Source organism: Photinus pyralis, unplaced genomic scaffold (assembly GCF_008802855.1).
Source record: "Photinus pyralis isolate 1611_PpyrPB1 unplaced genomic scaffold, Ppyr1.3 Ppyr1.4_LG3a, whole genome shotgun sequence".
Taxonomy (NCBI): domain Eukaryota; kingdom Metazoa; phylum Arthropoda; class Insecta; order Coleoptera; family Lampyridae; genus Photinus; species Photinus pyralis.
This window is the reverse complement of record NW_022170509.1, coordinates 14455270-14478389: the sequence shown is the minus strand read 5'-3', so window position 1 is coordinate 14478389 and position 23120 is coordinate 14455270. Positions and strand designations below refer to the sequence as shown.

At 36.6% G+C, this 23120-nt stretch overlaps 1 protein-coding gene across 2 annotated transcripts in view; it reads right to left on the bottom strand.

Moving 5' to 3' along the window:
- Positions 1-20328, bottom strand: part of LOC116166224 (neprilysin-4-like) — a 95270-nt gene extending 74942 nt beyond the window's left edge. For both annotated transcript variants that reach the window (XM_031481089.1, XM_031481090.1), the window contains exons 1-2: positions 20066-20328; positions 19159-19226 (exon numbers count right to left, since the gene is read on the bottom strand). In XM_031481089.1, the coding sequence (XP_031336949.1) occupies positions 19159-19226; positions 20066-20206 (209 nt within the window). In that variant the 5' untranslated portion in view covers positions 20207-20328. The remainder of the gene's footprint in view (positions 1-19158; positions 19227-20065) is intronic.
- Positions 20329-23120: the final 2792 nt, after the last annotated feature.

Sequence of the window (23120 nt, the reverse complement as noted above, 5' to 3'; positions counted from 1 at the left end):
CAATGGTCACCTCTCTGACGTTACTGGGACTGCCCAAATAGAGTTATAAACGCGTGCCTAAGGGAGTATACTAGTATACAATGGTTTGGGAAGAACACCGAGCACCAAAAGAAAACCAGGGGAATCAAACAAGGATATCCACTTTTCTCAAGGCTCTTCGATAGCACTTGATCACGCTTTAGAACTAACAAGGATGGTGGTGAGGAAACTTCAGCACAGGCGACCAATTACAGCTACCGACACTACTGACGTACGCGGACGACTTACTCGTAATTGCAGATAAGTTAAAAGACATTGAGGGTTTCGTCCAAACCAGCGAGGTATACCTGAAACCAGAGGAATCAAAGAAGGATGTCCGCTCTCCCCAAGCCTTTTCGCGATAGCACTGGACAACCCCATAGACCAAACAAGGAGGGTGGTGAGGAACTTCAGTACGGGTGGCCAGTTACAACTACCGACACTATTGGCGTACGCGGACGACCTAGTCGTAATCCCGGACAAGAAAGAAGATCTCGAGGACTTCGCCCAAACCAGCGAGGTATACCTGGAGATGGCAGGCCTACAAATAAACAACGAAAAGAGCTACATGATCATAAGAGACCCAGGAAGCAACACTCAATACAAGGAAGAAGGAAAGATCACAATAGGCGCGAGGGAGATAACCATGAAGCACAAGATTAAATATCTGGGAGCGTACATAAGCAGCATACTCAGTAGACAGGAAAGTAGGCCGACCCTATTTCACATGGAACACCACTATAGACCAAACGGTGGAGGCCTCGGGGATTCCCATAGAAAGATGGGAAGAGTGGAGCAGAGCCAAACACCAAATGAAGAAAGAAAGCAGACGAGTACTGGAGGTGAAGGAAGAATCAGATATAAGCACAAGCAGCCCAGAGGAGGAGGAGACAGAAAGAGAGGCAGGGAGAGGACAACAATAAGAAAGGGAGAACCTAAAAGGAAGGAAATGAGAAAAGGATGGAGGCAGCGGAAAGTAGCAGAACGCCCGGGGGCGAGGTCATCACCAGGACGCAGAATTCCCTCTAATGTGGCCGTACCCTTTCGGGTCGGATAACACCCAGTAAGCTCCCCCCCCCCAAACCTCCCCAATCCACAAAATCCACCACATTGTTTGGCATATGTCGCGGCCCAGCGCAATGGCAACAAAGTGGTGGAGGTGCCCCCTGTTAGTACCTATCAGGGACATATCCCCACGATTGTTGACTAAATTCTGGGAGAGGTGGCTACGCCAGGCATATACCAAGCATCATGTGGCAACTATGGCAAGGAACTAACTGATCAACTTTTGGTCATTTGGACTTTCTGTTCGTCCGTCTGTGTACAACTTCGGTTTTTAGTTAAATCATTGTCCAAAAACGAAGAACACCATGCATTTGTAACGTCACTCCTTATAGTGTGTCAAGATTAATTAAATTTTGCGCTTTAAGATTCTTGTAAAACCATGGGAACCACGGTATTGTACTTTTTTTCCCCGATTCCGGTTATAGTTTGGGTCTCATATACTGCGGCATGTATTGGAATGTTTTTAGATTTTTGGGAATCTCTACACTTCATTTTCTATCTCAGTAATCTTGCAATATCTTCTAATTTGTATGGCAGCCCACTATGTCAGACTTTTAACATTTTTCGGAACTCTAATTAGAACTGCAGAATTCTGGAATCTTTTGCGGACGGAAGGGCCGGAAATGGGTAGTAGATAGTCTGTTCTTCTTGAAAAGGTATAACTTATTTACAGAGACGTGCTCTTGTAAATCGATTGTAAGTAAATGATTTAACTTTGAATATTATTATGAACGAAATCGAATTAAACCATAACTTCCGTTTCGCTACGTACTCTCATTATAACTTCTTACAATCGAATTATCTTCGAACGCTACTGATTCACTTTTATTAAACCATTAGGCCAAACTAAAAGCAAAGTTCTGGCTATTCGTTCTTCCTTTATCACAGCGGTGCATAATCTGTGGACAAAATGACAAATTCCGAATTTATCAATTTATGTAGCTACCTTTCCTGAATTACCATCTTCGATATATAAACGACAAATTATTCAAATTTGAATTGGGGACAGAGGTTAGAACACACATTCAATTATCTTAGTTACACCACCTAGTAAAATAGAGACGCGAGAAATGTTGCTGCACTACCAATTCAGGTCGTGGATCGGAAATCTTTATAAAATGGAAAAGGATGTTTCCGATTAATACTTGATTATTAAGTTCATAGATATTTTCACAACACACGCTACTATAGTTATAAAGTTTCGCGATTACATCGCGTTCAAGATGTCTTCTCATAATCACCTTAGTTTTAGTTTGATGAAATGGAAAGTACTCGTAGTTTCAATAGTATATTAATACTAATTAGCACAATGTTAGAATGTGATTTGATAGAGCTATTGTACCTACTTCCTAGTTTAACTCCAAAAATGCTGAGAACTTTATTTTATATCTGAAAAAAGTTTCCTAACAAAATACACCACTAATTATCAAATTAGAATGGATATCAAAATGATTACAGATGAGATTTTCTAGGGAAATCTCCCATATTTTATTATGTGCAGGTAAACCGCGGGAACTGCGGTTTCTCACACAACAACTCGTTCCTTTTAAATTTTCAAAAGAAAAACTTAGTTTCAGTTTGGTATCAAAATAGTAGCAAGTCACCCATTAAAATTAATGGTGCATCTAAAAGTCGCGGGATGAAGTTTCATCTGTTTAATCACACGAAGATGAAACGAACTTTCTAATTTCATGAAATGAATAATTTTGTTTTTGTGGCTTTAAGTGGAAAACAGTAATTCTTCTGACAGTGGTTTTTGCTAAAACATTCCACTAAAATGTGTATATTGGAGCCGAGAAATGAACGAAATCGCAGTCAAAACGGCACTAAAAATTATACGATTCATTTACTTTGTATATATAATATGTTTACTTAGCTTGATTGCATGAGATTTCTGGGGATTTCTGAGCTATAATAGTAGGCTGCAATTATTATATTATGGAATTTTCGCGACCCACGAGAAACGATCGACAAACGTGCCATCATAAAAAGGAAGTTAATTTGTACAGTCAAGAGGTCTCCAAATTAATCACTGATTTTTTAGCTAATATTGCAATAGTACCCTTTCTCACTATTAGTTTAATTAAAATTTTACTCCGCCCTTGATCATACATTTTGTACGCAAAAGTTCATCATTAATTCCCTTATGCATAAATGCGTACTATGAAGTTGCCCCCCCCCCCCACATGAAATAATTTGATAAAAATGTGTCGACAGTTAGTGCTACGTTAGTGGTTTTTAGTGCTCGAAACTTATCGTTAGTGCTGCTACATAGGTAATACGAGAAAAATTTTAAAAACCGGGGTGGGGCCAATTTCACACTCAACTTTTATTTACTTATCTAAATAACGAATGCACACGACGTTAGTGCTGTGTTGGTGCTATTCTGCTATTGAATGCCAGACAAACAGTATCTCAAATTCTTTTGCTGTTCCTAAAGAAGTCAAATGTGAAGTTAGCCCCGCCAATACATTTTTAATTAGATGAAACCACATGTGATGTTAGCGCTAGGTTAGTGCTATTTTGTGCTCAAAAATTGGGATTCCAGCATCTTTCCAAGAAAAACGAAAAAAACTAAAGTATGTGAAGTTGGCCCCGCCCATGACTCGTTTAAAAAAAAGGAAGGAGAGCATAATCTACATAAAATTCTATAATTCTTTGCCTATTAAGCGACCTTGTATCTCTTACGGTTTATGAGATCCCTATACTAAAAATTGGGAAAAATTCACCTTGTATAATATCACAATAGTTTAGTAATTTTTTGTTTTTCTTGGAAACCAAAAACTTTGGAATTTAATCTTTGAGCACAAAACAACACTAATGTAGCACTAACGATCGTATTAGTTTTTTTTTAAACGAGTCATGGGTGGGGTCAATTTCACACAATATTTTAGTTTCTTTCGTTTTTCTTGGAAAGGTAAAACGTTAGGCTCCCAATATTCGAGCACAAAAGAGCACTAACGTAGCACTAACGATCGGATTAGTTTAAAAACGAGTCATAGGCGGGGCCAACTTCACACAACATTTTAGTTTTTTTTTGTTTTTGATGAAATGCTGGAATCGCAATTTTTGAGCATAAAACAGCACTAACCTAGCACTAACAATCACATGTGGTTTCATCTAATTAAAAATGTATGGGCATGGCTAACATCACACTTGACTTTTTTAGGGACAGCGAAAGAATTTGAAACACTGTTTGTCTGGCATTTAATAGGACTAACATAGCACTAACGCCGTTTGCGTTTGTTATTTCGATAAATAAAAGTTGAGGTTGAAGTTGGCCCCGCTACGTTTTTTTTATTTTTCTCATATTATATAGCAGCACTAACATTAAGCTTCGAGCACTAACGTAGCACTAACTGTCGACACATTTTTATCAAATTATTTCATGTGGGCGGGGCTAGCTTCACATAGGTCTGACACACCCTTACACATTAACTGGTTAAATTTGCAAGAATTGTACTTTACCGTTGACCTTCAATTTAAACATAACCTGACAATTTATTGGTTCTCACAATTGAAAACATGAACTGGACGGCGTTCCCATTTTCAACATCAAGAACTAAAATCGTTTATGTTTAGCGCATTACTGCAAATTTATTTGCAAAAATGTAGCTTTTAATCTCATTTTTGCTGGCTGACTGGCTGGCAGTAAATGCGAGCCCGTAGAAGAACGCTTGTAAAAACACGAGGAGTGCACATGTACCTATAGCGGCCGTGTAATTAACAACTTTAGGGGCGGGGCTACAAGATGTGGGGTCGGCGACATCTGGGCGCCATCCCCGAGCGTCTTATACTAACCAGGAGATGTTATTTATTTTTCTTTATTTTTTATTTTATTTTGCCTTTATTTTTGAGTGGGCGGGGTTTCAGCCAAGGCTGCTCTACCAACCCAACCCATTATACATTTATAAATATCCATGCCCGAATTCGGATTCGAACCAGGGACCCTTAATACCGCAGTCCAGCTTCAACTAAACTGCGCCACACGAGCCGATATTCTATTCGATTACGCCCATCCTAGTTCACACAAGATGTCCTAAAGGTAACTTGAACCCCCCTAAATGCCGGCAAACAATAACGGGTCGACTTTTATATCGTGGGGGATCTTGCAACATTAACTGTATGTTGAGGGTTGCAGCCCCCACAAGTTTTAAAATTTAGCGAGATGTCAAATGACCCATAATCCGGAAATGGGTTGTAATTACTTACACAATTGTTGCTGTTTTAAAAAATATGATTGATTAGTTATCTAAAAATTGAGTTCTACACATTTAATTATATTCCTAATGCGTACCTGTTGGATGAAAGGGGTGAACTCATGGAAATGCAAAATAAAAAGTTAAGGAAGGAATACGGGGGTGGTGAGTGATTATGGGTTTCAAAGAATTTTAGTAAGTGATTTTAGTACAAAATTTACTATAAGAACAAATTTATCACTTTACATAAAAATTGGGGAACAAATACAGGGTAGATAATCACAAAATATTTACCTGTAGAAGTGTAAGGGATAGACTCTCAGAAAATAGAATAAACCCCTAAATCGGAACTAAAAATGCGACAGACCACCTCGGTGTAACCCTACGGGGTCATTGGCTTGTTACATATATACAATATACAGAGTGTTCATTTGAAAACTTCCCACACCGGATTTATCGAAAAACGCCGAGACACATCAAAAGATTTGTCAAGGGGGGCACCTTTTCAACCAAAAAATACTTCACCCCCTCCCTTAATAATTTTAAATGACAGGTGGTATCGAGTAATAGCTTGTTTGAAAGGTCTTTTAAAGTCCTTTATTTGGACGTTTGAACCTGGAAAGTGTTTTGTCTTTTCTGCCTTGAGAACACCCCGTAGGGTTTTCAGTTCTCGTCACTATAAACGTGGATTTTATTAAAACAAAGACAACCCCATTCCACTGTGCCCTGTGGGTACCATTAAGTTATGAAACAAAGCCCTTTGTACAATACAAAAAAGTTGCACAATCAAATGGCAATAAACTCGCCTTTTATACAACGTGATTAGCTTATTCTTTTGTCCAAATCGATTGGGATCCGTAGAGGGAATTTAGAGCAGTGCAGTTTTATGTCTCATAGCCTAAACAACGTATCATTGAAAATTATCTAATGTAGGATGTTTACAGAGCAACCTATCGTCGCAATTCATTCATATCTTCCAGTGGTTTTAATTAAAACGGGACCGTATAATTAATATAATCTATCTAATAAAAATACGCCCGCTCAAATTTTTGCTTACTGGTCATCGACACCTTATCTTCTTCGAGACCGCCCTTTTTTCGGGGAGACTGTATACATCATAATGCACATTGCCATTACCCCTGACATGGCAGCGGTTTAAAACGGAAAAGGGTGGTTTTGCACTGACCTGAGCCGAAACTTGGCGGAACTTTGCGCTTCTATGTATCTTTTTTTTTTAATTTTAGGAAAGAATCCATATTCTATTCTATGTAGAAACTAAAAAAAATGAAGCGAATAAAGAAGAACAGCGCAAAGCGTTTCGACAGAAAAGCTTTCATCAACAGTGAGTAACTAAATGGGAACAAAACTAAAAACCGTCCGCTGTTTATTACAGGTTTGCTGTCGAAACGCATACGCTTAATTTTCTTGTGGTGTTTTGGTGTTCTTGCCTCAGGTTCTGTTACTTCAACAGTTCAAGTGTTTCCATTGTCTAACTTGCTCTTCACAAACATATTCTTTGAGTCCCAAGAAATCCAAAAGTCGTTCTTAGAATTTGTCTTATGGGAAACATCGTAGAATGAATTCTGTCGAAAACTATCTAAGTAATTTTGGGAAACCTTTTTTTTTAAATCTGCCCAGGAGTTTTACTAGAAATTACTGGATACTTTCTACTAGATTTCTCATAAATTTGGTGGCGATCCATGGTGCTCGGTTTAGGTATGCGGGTGAAGTACTTTTATGATGCAAGAAAACACTCAATATCCCCAATAATGTTGTTTGATAAAAGCTACCAGTTTTACACCTGCTGTAATTAAAAATGTGGGTACCTACGAAATAGAACAATTTAACTTGAAAACTCTAATCTGCGTCGTAATTTTAGCTCGGTTAATCACAAAACAAACCATTTACAGATGAACAAATTTATTCGACATGAAAGATAATTCAATCAGCTCAAAGAAAAACAGCCACTCAGGGCCAGAATACCACATACAACGCAACAAGCGATCGATTAAACAAATTAAATGTAAATAAAATTTTAATAAAATTGCTTTAAGTTAAATAGTCCTTATCATTCGGTTAGAATTGCTCTATTCAACAAACTGACGCACTAACAAATAACACCAAAGTGATGAACGACAAACGACTGCGCAACAAAAACCAAAAGCAAAATGAAAACTCCCGCCGAAACTAACTGAAACTCATAGCACGTGATCGTTAAGTAACAAACCTCTCTAGTGGTAGGATCTACGTTGTATTGGGAAACAAGTTGTTCGAGCATGTGAGGGTGTGTGTGTGTGTCGCTCTAAGGATCGGCCAACATAAATAAAGCACAAGAAATAGGGGTTTTGAAATTTAATTAAATACGTTAATTACAAAAACAATCAAATTCAAAGCAGGATTCTCTTAAGCACACGAGATAGCCATAGGGACTTCTTTGAGTACAAGGAAGGGAAAAGAGTTATTGAAAATCTAGGGGTATGTTCAGAGTTTAGGCGCCCCCCTTTGGATAGGTCATAACCATTGGAGTTAGGGGTTTCGAGAGCCATTCCATAACGTTATTCAGTATGGCATAAAAATTCAAATATTCAGGAGTCATGAAAATTTTGCGTTTTTCTCCATAAATGAAATGCATAAAAGCGGGAACAATTGAAATTTAAAATTCCCAATCGCACCCTTAAAGAAAGGTTTCTTTTCAGCTACAAATGCTCGATTACCACAGCACTCCGACTGAACTTATTCGTAAACGTGAAAACACGCCTCCCTCTCCCCCTATATCGGCCTCACGTTTACTTTTATCACGACGTAAAGAAAATTCTTTAAACATTCTCTTCTACACAACTTTACAATTAAATAAAACAGACTGTCTCTTTAAATACGCTAAAATACGGCAATACAACAAACCAAACGGCTACGTTTCAAACGCCAACCACCAAGAAACTATGATTAACGTCTTCCTCTTCTATTAAAAACGATTTCCCTTTATTTTTAAATTTCACCTTCTTTTCCTTAACAAACTAATGCGTCGTCCAAACGAACATCTGCTCAAGTCGGCGATAACACGTGCTTATCTTGAAACTAATTATTATAAAACGCTCGCATGGCGTAGTTTACATATTTTCTTGGTACTAGACGGAAACAAAAAGTGTGATTTCATAAAAAAACATTTCAACCTAAAGAATTTCGCTCCCGAAAAATAAATACTGAATTTAAAGAAACCAAAGTTAATTGTAACTCCAATTGAATGTTAATATGTTTTCTTTTATGTATCGATAACCCCTCAAACAGGTTGGCGCCCCTGAATACCGTACCCTTTAGAAGCATATTATATTCTTTAATAACGATAACAGAATTTTACAGGGATGTCCAAAAACAAATCATATACACAGGGTGTAACAGATAAGTATAGGTTGGTTCAAATTCGTGGCTAACCATTGGGATATCCGTAACGGTGAATTAAAAAGCGCATTGAATTTTTTGAAAAAAAATCTTTGGAAATAATCGAGATATTATCGAAAAACTGTCAAATTTTGTTTTCGTTTTCCCTACTTCCCCATTTTCAACGATCGGAAAGGATGGTTCTCGTAGCACCTTCTATGGGTACTTTTTTTCGGAAAATCAGAATCTATTTCCGGATTTCCACTTGCCTATTTTTCTTATGGACGCCATATTGGATTTTCACTGAATGAGATAGGGGACAAAAAAAGAAATTCATTAGGAGGGATGGATGCATCGCCATCATAGCCATGTTGATTTGCGTTTATTCGCCAAGTCATTGCAACTATAAGGCACAGCTAAAGGAAGGGCGAAACTAACTCTTACTCTTGGATTTGCTACAACCAGCTAATTCTTCGGAAAAACCATACGAGCAAATTGATCGCGATCACCTACTGTAGAAGATTCCAAAACTCCCCGACGGCATATGTCTATCTTCAACCCTTTATGAATAATATTTGAGTTATATTTCATTTACTTACTTAAATGTAAATGTATGTACTGCTTAACAGTAATTGGGGTAAAACCTGTAGTTGAGCAAGCAAATTTCATCAATAAATCAATAAATCAATGTGTCTGCAGGGGTTGTCGTAGCGCTTAATCAAACCATGTACCCAAAGTATTGCGGAAGACATACACGCTGATTGTTTATAAACGGTTGGAGCTAGACGTATGCCGTAGCGAAGTTTTTTGTGTGAAATCAAGCTTCCTAAGAGCCAGGATAGCTATTGCGAACACCGTTTTTTGAAAATGTCAAAATGCCATCAAATGTCGACGTTTTACATAATTTTAAGCAACTTTCAAAGAAATATTTCCCGTCTGTATGTATGTGCGATTGTTGGCAATTTTCCGAGGTAACGGCTCGACGGATTCGGTTCAAATTTCGGATATGTACATAAGGCATACGGAAATGGAAAACAACGAGCCAAATTTTTGAAAAAACAGGAGCACCGCAACGGCATTGAACTTTTTTTTTCAAAAAGCAACCTAATTTTTATTAGAGTATTCGAAAGACCTTATTTTTCTATGTACAACCTATAACAACTGTGCCAGGTTTTATTACAAAAAACAAAAAAAATGTCAAAGTTAAAAAACTAAAATTTTTTTGCGCCAAAATTAAATTAATTCTAATTAGGAATTACAATTATTAATTATATTATGATGCCTTGTGCCATTAAAAAAAAATAAATAAGATCAATGGACAAACATCAGCAAAATTAAAAAAAGAGGGTTGTTACCAAGCCGTCACCCATCCAAATACGGGCCTCGCCCGACGTTGCTTAACGTCGGTGATCTGACGAGAACTGGCGGTCTCCATGAGGCATTGCCGGTGTCGCGAAGTTACTGTTCTAAGGGAAACAATTACAGAACATTTTTTAAAAAAGAGCACACGAAAAAGATGCAAAAGCGATGCGAATTTCGCGATTTGGGGAACTTTTTAAAAGATCCTTAAAAAATGTTCGCTAGCTTGATGGAAAGTGCGTCTAGAACGCAGAGGAAAAATGCGTTGAGTCCTGTGTTAAAAAAAAGATGTCCAAAACAATAGAAGGAATCCAAAACAAAGCAATTTTCAATTTTTTCAACCAAAATTTTCCTGTGGGAATTTGAACAATTTAGTGTTTAGTAATGAAACGGCAGATACAGCAAATTAATATGACTGTTGGCAGTATATAGTAGGCAAAAAGGATGTAAAACTGTCAGAAAAGTCTTTTTTGTTAAATATTTGCTTCGAGCTAGGAAGCTGTTCTGTCAAGAATATGGCAACTGGTTTTATTTGTTTTAGTTTCGAAATAAATGCGTGCCATAATAATTTTCATTAGAAGACATCTATCAAGTGTGATAGACTGTTTCAATTGTGCACTTGCACGAGTTTTTCCCGAGAAACATCGACCTGGGCCAAGTCATAGTTTGTCATTCTCTTCATCAGTAAGGAGACGTTTTATTATTTTGAAAGAGTAGTTTTTATACTATATCCCTCTATTTTCGTACACTGATTTGGCGCAGGAAACGCACACATGTATTAAGGACTTGAATTGGGGAGCAATTTACTGTGCGTGATCCTTTTTAAGTTTTGCTCTTAGTTACCAAAAGAAAGGGTGATTTTATGCTTACCCGTTCCAGGCGGTGTAGAATCTTTCAAAAATGTTCACATCTTTACCAAAGTGATGCTGCACGATATAGCATACTTTCTTATAACAAACCCATACAAAGAGAAGGTCATATCTAACAAAAGTAGGTATAGTCTACATTTGCTACAGAAATAATGCATTAAAATTACATTTGTATTAATCGTAAATTGCTGCACAAACTTCGATTAGTTCCTTTCTAAAAAGTGCTGTGCTGACCGCATTATAAATTAACAAAGTTTTAAACTCGAAAGAATTTCATTAAGATGTGAATTAAACTATGTTCCTGTTCTATTCCTGGAATTTAATAATAGTCTATGTACACTTTAATGTTTTTTATTGGCCTAAAGGAAATATTTGAGTTCCTTTCAGTATACGATTTAGAGATTTTCTGAATTTTATTTGAATATTCCATAATATCTGGGAATAGCAGGATTTTTCACAAATCTACATATATGATGTAGTCCTTTATTTTTATTTAACGTTTAGATCCCTATGCTATTTCTCCTTTCAATATTTTCAAGGAATCTACAATTATATGGTCGGTGCACTGTTTTAATATGTTACAAACCTCTTATGCTGCCCATTAAAAATAGTATAAGAAGAGGCTTAATGCAGTCGTACTTCTGTATATCACTCGATTCTAGAATGCAGGCACGGAATGTTTCCTTGCTGTTTAGAGTTGTTTAACAAACATTATGAGACATATAGAACTCAAAGTTGCAAATTATAACTCTACACAAATGTGTTCTTAGTGCTATGCGCACTCCAGATAGGTTAAAATTATACAAATATGCGGTGTTTATTTTCCCTGGATTTGAAAAAAAAATTGAGGCTATGACCCCTCTTTTACAAATTCATTGGGATCTTAGAATCTATTTTTTGAAACCAACCATGATCTTCATTAATTAAATTTACCCAAAATCGTCCTGAAACCTTCATTTTCATGCCTACTTTCTGTCAGGAAATTTTAGTTTCTATGACAGAGGCAGAGCACACTACGTTTCCTGCCGCTTGTCACTTTACCGGCCGCATTTTTGACATTTCCAAATGTCTATAATGACTCCTGTCATCACTGACAGATTGACATCAATCAAAAGCTATATATAAAATTTGAAATTGTGTATTAAAAGACGATTTCTGGTAAAATTTAATACAAAACGCGTCAGTAAAATGTCATTACAGGACTCGGAACTTAAAGTACTCGGCCCCAAAGGGGCCTCGCACGTCAATATTTGCTAATAATGTATCATTTTCCTGACTTATGTAAATAACTATTACCTTTCAACAAAACAACAAATCGCATACAATATAATTTTAAAATTTAACGGCCGAATCCATAAGATGTCTAATATCCAATTTGTATAGAAATTCTTTTAAGCCCGTCTTTGTGGAACTCCTTTCTCGTGACGGGATGGGTAATTTTTTATGGAAATTTTGCATCAACATCAACAGATGTGGCAGTGAACGTCTAGGCTGTCGTAGGTATTTGTGATGGGTTAAAGTGACAGAAATTGATTTGAGTCCTTCATTGGTGTAACTTGATGCGAGATTTTTACGGAGGGCAGTCTCTTTTTTTGAGTGAAGGTTAATCTACACGTTTAGCCTTGATTTATTTCCGTTCGTACAATCGTATTAACTTTCATTTTGGGATGTGGTTTATTAACGAGCTCCTAGCTAGTTTATAATTTTGCGGTGTCTGTCCGTCCGTCCGTCCGTCCGTCCGTTAGCACGATAACTCATAAACGAATGGACCGATTACGATGAAATTTGGCAGGTGGATTCTTTATCAAATTGGTAGATCGGAGTTCGTAAATTGGCAATGTAGCCCAAAAAATAAAGTAGGCCCTTTTGACATCTCCGTTAGTTATGAACCGAATTGCATGAAATTCAATATGCGCATAGCTTTAGCCATATAAAACACAATTCCAAAAGTTGAACCTAATCGATCAGCATTCACAGTGCCCTTTGCGCATCTCGACCATTTACAGACCGAATTGCAAACTTTCTTATTTATGAAGGTATTTAAATGAAATTTGATACATAGCCACTTGGAATAAAAGTAAATTTAACGCCAGTTTCAAAATTTGGTTTTGCGCATGCGCAGTGCCAACTTTCTTATTTATGGAGGGATTTAAATGAAATTTGATACATAGCCACTTGGAATAAAAGCAAATGTAGCGCCATTTTCCAAATTTGGTTTTGTGTAGGATGTGCAGTGCCAACTTTCTTATTTATGGAAGCAATTAAATGAAATTTCATACATATACACTTTAAATAAAAGCAAAACTAACATCAGGTTTAAAATTTGGTTTTGCACATGCTATAGCCATACCCAGGAGCTCGTTTGCTATATTTGTTTAATTAATTAATTTTATTAATAGCACCGAAAGAAACATTTGTATCGCGCAATTCGGTCCTCCTGACTACCTGGAAACTCTAACGTTTAAGTACCGATGGTAAACTTTTCCAAACGTAAACTCCTAGGTCTTTCTTCGCGATTTAGTTTATTTACTTTATCACCCACTCAAAACGCACAAAATCTTGGGTTACTCATTAAAACTGTTTACTGTTTTACGCGCGATTGATCGTACTTTTCGCCTAATTGCCCTAGGGACCCACGCGCGAGTGGTTCTTTCAGGTGACGCCATCTTAAGTTCGCACTCGCCTTCGACTGCTTATTGAACATACTTCGAAAGTAAGTTACTTTGCTCATATTTTTCATATTGTTGTATTTATTCCAGATCTAATACATATGCCGTATCGATTGACCAAATCAAGATTTAGGAATCAATAATTTACTTTATTTGTATTTTTAAGCAATAAACACGTTAATCATTAGTTTCGATATTTTTTCAACATCCCTCTTACACCAAGAAGATAGCAAACAATCACATTCATACAGTCCATACACTAGTACTTTCGACCATTTGTTTATTTACGCCTCTTTTCTTTAAATTTCTTGCACGCTTGGTCCGCACTTTTACGTTTGTTGAGGCCTCTTCACTTTTCTTCTTTAACTTTCCACAAAGACAATGCGAAAAGTGTAAGCTTTTAGAAATGACAACTTTCATCCATTAGCACTTATAGATGAATTTTAGACAACGTTAAAGACAATGCACGTACTGCAATTATTTAAATAAAATTTGTACCATATCCTCTAGCACACTCTCAACCTCTCAAAATTAATAAGGGGTGATTAATCGGGTTTATTTTGCTTAATGAAGACATTTCGATTTAGTGTTCCGAAAATGGATTACCATGTAGGTTTTAGCACTTAATATTGGTAGCAAGACTCTCGTAAATGTATTGATTTTTACGTCTTTCATCCACTATTCAATAAATATGACATAAATTGAGGTTAAGTATTAATGAAAAATCTAATTGTGGAAGTTTAATTACTTTTTTTATTACTCACATAAAAATTATATGTCACCTATTTATAGAGCAATAAAAGTGTCTTAATATATTATGAAGTGATGGTATGTAATAAAAATAATCGTTGCTCGTGTTGATTATATTTTGGGCCAAAAGCTGATTTATCCAAAATGTAATCTTATAGATCTCCTTTCTTGAACCTACTTTAACAGTAACATCAATTACGGACGCTACTCAGTGCCTACACCGAATGACACAAATTCGGTACTACAAATTACTTTCGTGTAAGGCTTTGCAATATAATAAAAGCCCAGAAGCCCGGACTCGTACACTTTCATTTTTAACCACGCACTTATTTATATAGTTTTCCTTAGATCCCAAGGATGCAACAAGTGGAAGGACTTATTTAAACAAATTTTGAATAACACTGCGCACGAATTTCAAATTCAACATGAGAAATCTAATCCTGGGTTGTAAAATTTAGGGTTAGATTAAACAAAATATTGTTAATTGACAAAAAAAATACATTTATTTGGGCTACACACAAATTGAAAATGGTGAAAGAGAGAAAGGCTTTCAGGACCTGTTTACAGATACCACACATGCAACCGATCGATACACAATATTAATTAAAGAAATCTGAATTGCTTACAGTTTCTTATAATCAAAAAATCTGGTCGTTTTACCGCACAAAGAATTAAGTAAACACTCGCTAGCAGCTTCTTCATTTCTTTTCTATTACACTTAATTTTGGTGACACCAAGCTGAATTTGATGACTAAGTTTGGGACTTCTTGAACGGTGGAAGCGAAAAGCCTCCTACGGCGAAAAGCAACGGCAAAAAAAGTCTCGTTTTTGGGTATGTTCTCGTATTTAAAGGATCACTTCTACCTTAAAAATCTCTTTAAGATTTCGTAAATAAATAGTCAATCAGAACCAGATTTGATTAAAGCCGCCCTCAAAATAAACTGACCACATGTTGTTTTTTATCGGCGAAAACCCGTGCTGATCTTGAAATCAATCAAATTTCTCCTTACGTAACCAGATAACAAAAGTTCGTATCATATACACTGTCTCAGATCGACCCGGAAAAATATTTATAGAATGTGGCCTGTAGAATCCATAATTTCAAACAGTTCCAAGATTGGGCTACTAGTTCAAAAGTTACAGCCCTTTGAATTTTTTTCGAAATTGGTTTCTAGTCTATAACTTTTGATTGAGAAGTCTGATCGAAAAAGTACGAATTGATTTGGATTCTACGCGCCCAAATTAATAAGAAAAAGTGTTTTGCCGAGAAATTTTGGTGCAGTCGATTTTTGGTAAAAAAAGGTTATACACAGGGGCGGACTGGGTACTTACGGGCCATTAAAGTATTAGTGTAGTAATGAAGGTGGCGGGGGGGAGGGGGGGTAGCTCTGAGGTGCACCACAAAAACATTTTAAAGTACACTTTTCTCGAAAATCAATTACCATACAGTTTTTTTTTAAATTGCAGCTGATAATTAAAAGTAACAAAATATACAATACACACGAGGTGCGTCGCTTATCATTGTATTTCAGCACTTTCAAAATACTACGACAAAAAATGATAAATTCATTGTAAAACACTTCAATTAAAACAGAATTTTTTAACAACCTAACATCAACTCCAATTAGAGAAACGTGTTAATAATTTATTAATAGTGCAAGAAACTAAATACAGCACATACTTATACATTTCCAACGGGTTCATTATGATCTACAGGCTAGGTGGCAATCGCCACCCGCCCCCCCCCGTGCCAGTCCGCCCCTGCTTAGCAGAAAGGCCAGATAAACCTTTTTATAAAATGCGCAAATACGACCTGATGTTTCTAACACGTGCTGATGGTCGGCCGACCATTCGAATTTGTCGACTGTTTGCTAAATCTATTTGCTATTACTCAATTTACTCAACTGGCAAGAGCAGTAGGGCCTTTGATAAGATCATTTGTATTTTTTGTTCAAAATCAAAATTCAAAATCGCGGAAGCAACCCCTTTTATAGAGTTTCTTTGGATCATGTTAGTGACAAGACTACTAAACATGCAAAAGTGTGATACAGCACTCGTGGTGAAGGTAGAAAGTGCCTGTGTCTTGATGACTCTTGACTCTCAGTGTCACGCAAAATGTTTCGCAAATAGTACCAGTATGTGAGCAAACCTTCAAAATTCAGTCTTTTCAGTCTAAAAGAGAAGAAAAGGGAGGAGTATAGAAAGGAGCAGGACGGGATCAGGCACCAAAATGGGGAAGGGGGGGCCATCTTGGAACAGGATAGCCGAGACGCTTAAAGAAGCAGCAGGGAAAACATTAGGGGGAGCGTAAGCCTACCATGTCTCCGAACAGAAAGCAAGCTATGGACAATTGGACAACCACAGAAGAGCACTGAAGTGGTTTGGGCAAAACCCGCACAAACCCGAAGCAAAAAAAGAACTAAGGGAGGCCAGGGAGGAGAAAAACAGAGCCTTTGAACAACATGAGATTAAGTAATTCGCTGAGTTTGCAGAGAACATCACCAAGCTTAGCCCAATGGAGAAGAATGCGCAAATGTATAAGCACATAAAAAAACAGAAGGAGGAAACAAGGAGGAACCAAAAAAAATGTACCAATGACAGCATAGGAGAAGATTCTGAAGGAGGAACACGAAGCACAGGTCCAGCTATTGGAGGAGAACGAGTATTGGCCACTACCCCCCCCCCCCCCGTTGGAAGAAATGATGGAGATAGTAGGAAGACTGAACGCTTCAGAATGGCTAATAAAGGACTAGGAACTTGGTCCCCAAGGAATGGCAGCAGACCACATATTCACAACCAGGAGGGTTATAGACGACTGGAGGTAAGGAACCAAAATATGGCTCCTAGCGATAGACCTAGTGAAGGCCTTCGACCAAGTGAAGCATAAAGCAATAGTCACCCCTCTGACTCTGACTCTGTTACTGGGACTGCCCAAATTCCTAACTAATAGAATTATAAACGCGTGCCTCAGGGAGTATACTAGTATACAATGGTTTGGGAAGAAGACTGAGCACCAAATAAAAACCAGAGGAATCAAACATGATCATTCGTTACATAGAAAACCGTAACATTGAGAACTTTCCGCGATACCATGGAGATAAGGAGATACCGTAATTAATTAGTCCGCCTACAACCGTTCCTGTTAGAATTTTAGAATTATTTTTGTAACCACCGAATGGTCTTGTACTGGAGATGATGGACAATTAATATTTTTTGGTTTCAGCGCCATTAATTGTTTATAGGCCGTTTTAGTTCCCCATAATAAGTAAAAAGCAAGGATAAAACAAGTTCCGAAGCTAGTTGTTTTGTACGTTATCAGTTGGCTGCGTGCCTGCAAGAATGAGATAACCGCCATTCGACTTTGTGGCCGAAAAACGTGTAATTAACATAAAGTCAAATGTAAGGAGTCCATGAGTTTCCGTTTGGCCTTTTGAATATGTATAATTAGCATACACTAATTAAATGAGTTACAGTAAAGAAGCATCTACCGAGGAGATTTGGTGTCAAATTGTGCGCGCTTAATTAACGAATAGATTTCCATATGTTCGGGAATTTTAGCACGAACAGGAGCCGAGTAATTAATTAAAAACTGAATTGATTGGTTTCGATTTCGTATTTCCTTGTTCCACTTCTACCACATTGGGTTTTTTTTATAAGAAAACGCTCAATTTTGGAAGGATCAATCTATCTTTTTGCATTCTACTTGCCGTAAATAAGTCCGTAAATCTGTTTTAGCCATTTTACGTACCGTTTTAGATCTATCTATCCTTTCGCGTTCTACGCGCCGGAAGTAAGTTTGATCTTTTGCCTGTTTTATTGACCTTTGTCCGACCGCGATATTAATTTTCCAAGGTAACCCGTTTTTTAATTACATAGGGGAAAATTGTTTTTATCCGTTATCCCGAATTTGCCCGCTATAAAAACCGCCACTTTAACTGTGACCAATTACTTTTCTTTCGCTAGGGAATTTACCGGTAGGCCATATTTTGTTTTAGAGTTCCAGACTGTACCGCCGCCATTTGCTGAACAGTTGCATACAGTTACATTGTTCCTTGGAAATGACATGGGTAATGGACAACATCAAGTACAGATAAAAATTTTAAATATCTCCGTTACGGCTTGAGCACAAAATTTGCATTATATGACAAAATTTGGCACAAAGTGAGCACAAAATTATAGCGTGACTTGAATATCTTCATGTCGGACCTGAATTTCATTGTAGACACGTAACTTTTTGGTTCAGTGGTTGATCTACATTCTTCCGGCTTTGAAATAGGTTTATCTTCACAATCTCGGCGAGAAAAACTCTTAGAAGATGGAATTTTGGTGGAGAAAGCAGGACATTTGTATACATATTCAAAATGGGACGGTAAGTAAATAGTGAAAGGTATCTTAAAAACCCGCTCCGTCGCGATATTGCAAAATGGGGATCAATTTGTCATTTTTGACAAATATCGCGAGTTACAAAAAGATCAGGATGAGTTTGTTAATGGGAAATCTTCACATTTTTACCAAATCTTCCGCACAAAATGTCTTGGCAATTAAAGTGTTTACTTCTTATAATCTTGTAAATGCCCGGAACACAAAATGGTTACGTTTAGGAACGTTACATACAGGAACCGAATAAAAGGATGATTTATGATACACGACACAATGAAAAACCATCACATTTAAATCCATGCTCAAGTGAAACTGCGACACACTTATTATGATCCTTCAGTGATAAATGAGTTGATGCAGTTGTCCGCATCGAATCTATTTTTTGATAATCATAAGTTTGCGTGTAACATGTCTTAATTATACTTCTTCAACGGACGTAGCATTAATTTGCACGAAAAGCATTCCTTATCTTACCTTCTAGAGTTTCCGAGCTGGCCATTGCTAAAACTGTCTACACTTTTGGGCAGTCCAGAAATCGATACCTAAAAAAATGGTATAATTTTATCACTGCAACTGACAGTTCAATTTGGGTTGGAAATATTCACATTTGCAATTGCAAATATTTTTTACTTTTGAAATAGGGATGATAATTTATAACGTACTACAATAAAAATGAGCTTCCATTGTTCATATTTACGCCAATCAAGATTACAATAAAGCCATCAGATACGTAATATGGCTGCACATAGTAAATGCCAAATTATTTTCAATTCGTTCATATATGAAAATATTTCTAAACGGAAATGATAAATGAGTGCTTTGGTGGATTTATGTATAGGCATCTGTATTAGACTATAATTGCATTTGATAACTTAAATCCTTCAAATTAAAGTGAATTATTATGGGGTCCAAAATAAAAACAATAAAGATGTGGCCACATTAACTTTTTATTCCACATAATCAGAATGCAAACTACCTACTATGCTAATGCCAAATATCTAATTAGACATTTCGCTTGACCTACATATCTTTAGAAGTAGGGCTTGCTTCCAATGTGTCAGCTGAAATTTAGACGAGGAACCTGACAAAATGTTGGCGGATGTGGAGGTAAATACAACTACCCACTGAGTTTGTGGTAGGTTAAGACGTGCAAATCTGCGTACACACACCGATCGATTACCAACAATTCTCAACCCCTGATTTTTATTTTAATGAAATCCCTTTGGAGAAACACCTTTAATTTGTAAAAATAGTATATACCTAATGCTAATAAAGAATTGAAATTATTAAAAAGCAACGAGTGTATAATTTGATCTGCGATAAAAATCAATTGTTTAACACAAAATTAGAAAGTAGAATTTAAAAATAGTCACTAACTCACCTTATACTTCATTCTAATACTAATCCTCACGTACGTAAGAAAATTATACGACTGGCTTAGTTGCGATAGCCCCAAAATTAGTCCCCCATAAGTTTGGATCCCTCCTTTTCGCGAATGTGTTCTGGTTATTAGCAATTTCATTTAATTCACCCATAACTGATTGCTGTTTATGTTTTTTTTAAAGAATCGGACGCCTATTATCGAGGTTATATACACTTTCAGAAACTGGTTCGTTGAGCTTCCGCGTCTTCGTTACTTAACATTAACGCTATTCCTTTCATTATTGAATAATTAAGATCGCAATCGTTTCAGTTCTGCATACTTAGCGAACTAAATTCTACCGACAGAAAAAGTGATTCGTTTAAAATTAAAGTGAAAATCTCTTCGTTCTGATTTATTGGGTTTATAGAAATTCAATTTTGATCAAGCTCCTGTACACGTACATATCCTAAAATTTTATTACACGTGAAAAAATGTAAATAGTCTAATTATACGCCAAAGATTTTATAGGAAGTAGACCGTAGAAGTAGCCGCCGTGTTAGCTTTTCCAATACAATTAACGCTTTTGAGGATGACACCTTACGCACACGGTTTGTTGCATAGGATGGATTTTTTAATATACAAGAATCTACAAGCTCGTGTCCCGAAACTCTTTTAAAGCGGTGTTTTCCAAGCATTTGAATATAGAGCGGATCTTTAACATATAAATTGGGAATTGAATTATCCGTTGTCTGTATAATGTGCATATGCAATAAAATTTGGAGAACATTGGATATGCAGCGATGCAAGCACCTCTCCTGTAAGGCCAGAGACATTTACATGATCAATTGACTATTTTGGTTAGATCAGTAACTAACATTAAGGTACACTGTTTTACAATTACGTTACGTAATTGGTATAAACAATTAAAAATATAGGTAAGACTACTAATGTACAATTAATTAACAAAGAGTAGGTAAATTCGTCCACTTCAGAAACGGACATTTCAGCACTGGGGTAACCTCGACATCAAAACATCTCGAGATATTTAGACTTCGGAACAGATCGGCTGTAGAACCATAGCGCAATGGAAAAATATTGAATGAAAGTAGAAATGCATAGACCTACAAAATACTAATCATAATATAAATTTGTAGATCCTCTCTCCTCCTGTTCTTAATGTTCTTAATGCTACTAAGTACCATATCTTGTTAAGAAAGCATCATCACATTTATTATGTATACGAAAGTAATAATTTCTATTTATTTAGTTACCTACATACATTTGTTCGAATTTTTACTGTTGTATAAAATATATAGGTAAACAAAGTAAAAATATATTAAATAAATGAGGCATGTGGCTACCACTGAGATGACAGAAACGCAATGACGATAAGGAGATCCACGCAGGTACTCTGCCATTATAATTATAATCTCACATAGGACAGAACAAGTTAAAAAAGTAATCGTACGCGATTTACAAAAAGCACATTTCCACTTGCCTTCATTTCCCATTTGTAAGGTGCAACCTTCTATTAAAATTTCGTAAAAATCCGACTACAAATAAGAAAGTTAGAGTGTTAGAGTTAGAGTGCTACTTGAATTTCAGTTTATAAGAAGAATCCCATCCTAACATTTTGGAAGAATTGGTTAACAAATAACGAATATGGGTCTGGGCATGCGCAAAAATTATTGTTTTGCGTGTTTTTAGTCGGATAGAATTGCGCATGCGCAAAACAAACTTATTTGATTCGGCATTAGTTTTACCTTTATTTGTGGTTCCTCCATGAAAAATTTCATTTAAATATCTCATAAAACAAGAAAAAACGGATTGCGCAAGTGCACAACAAATTTTTTGATTCGACATTAATTTATTTGAGTTACCTACACACAAAACCTCATTTAAAAATCTTAACAAAGGAAAATTGGATTGCGCAAAAGTTATGATGGACAACGTACGACGGACAGACAGACGGGCAGACCGCAATACAGCATTATAAAAGATCTCGCGGATTTTTAAAAAACGGCAAAAGTGTAACATTATAGCATTAATGACAAACAGATTTATTACCATAATTTTTTTCTTAAGCGGCACAAAGAAAATCCTTCCTTGGTGCAAGCCTCGACATCATAACGAACCAAATAGTAAAATGATTAGAACAATAGTTCTTAAGATAAAGAACTAGTAGCGACCGGACGCACGGGCAGACGGACGGACAGACCGACGGACAGATGGACGGGCAGATGGATCGACAGAGTGGACACAATAGCGTATTTTTTATAATTGTTGTGGAAATGCGCTAAAAATTAGATTTTCTTGATTCGGCATTAGTGCCTACGTACAAAATTTTATTTAAATACCTTAATAAATTAAAAAAATTGGATTGCGCATGGGCAAAGCAAATTTTTTAAATAAGCATCAATTTTACTTTTAACTAAGAACACGTGTACCAAATTTCAAAGCGATCGGACATTTCTAAACAAAGTTATCGTTCACACGAACAGACGACAGACAGCATTACAACGATCTGTAGGATCGTTAATAAACGGCAAAATTGTAAAATTATAGAACATGTAAAAGATGGTTTTTTGGTTTTTTACAATAACTTTTTTAGCAACAAACGCAGAACAAATTCCTTACTTGGTGCAAGTCTCGACACCATAACGAATCAAATAGCGAAAAAAGTAGAATAATAGCTCATAAAATAAAGAACTAGTAGCGTCCAGACGGACCGACGGACGGGCAGACGGAAGGACAGACGGAAGGACAGACGGACTAACAGACGGACGGGCAGACAGACGGACGGGCAGACGGACAAAGTGGCCACAATAGGGCATTTTTTTTATTTTTGTGGAAATGCGCTAAAACAATATAGCGTATATAAAAAACAAAGAAAAGGGTGAGTTTATGGATTTTGAAGACCCAATATACCTTTTTCAAACGCTAAAATTGAAAGTTTCAATATGCAAAAACTATGCATTTCCAGGGAAAACTAGTGCTGTGCAAAAATAATTATCAATTAATCGACAATTAGTCAGTAAAAGTAGCGCTGTGCAAAAAACGATTTATCAATAAT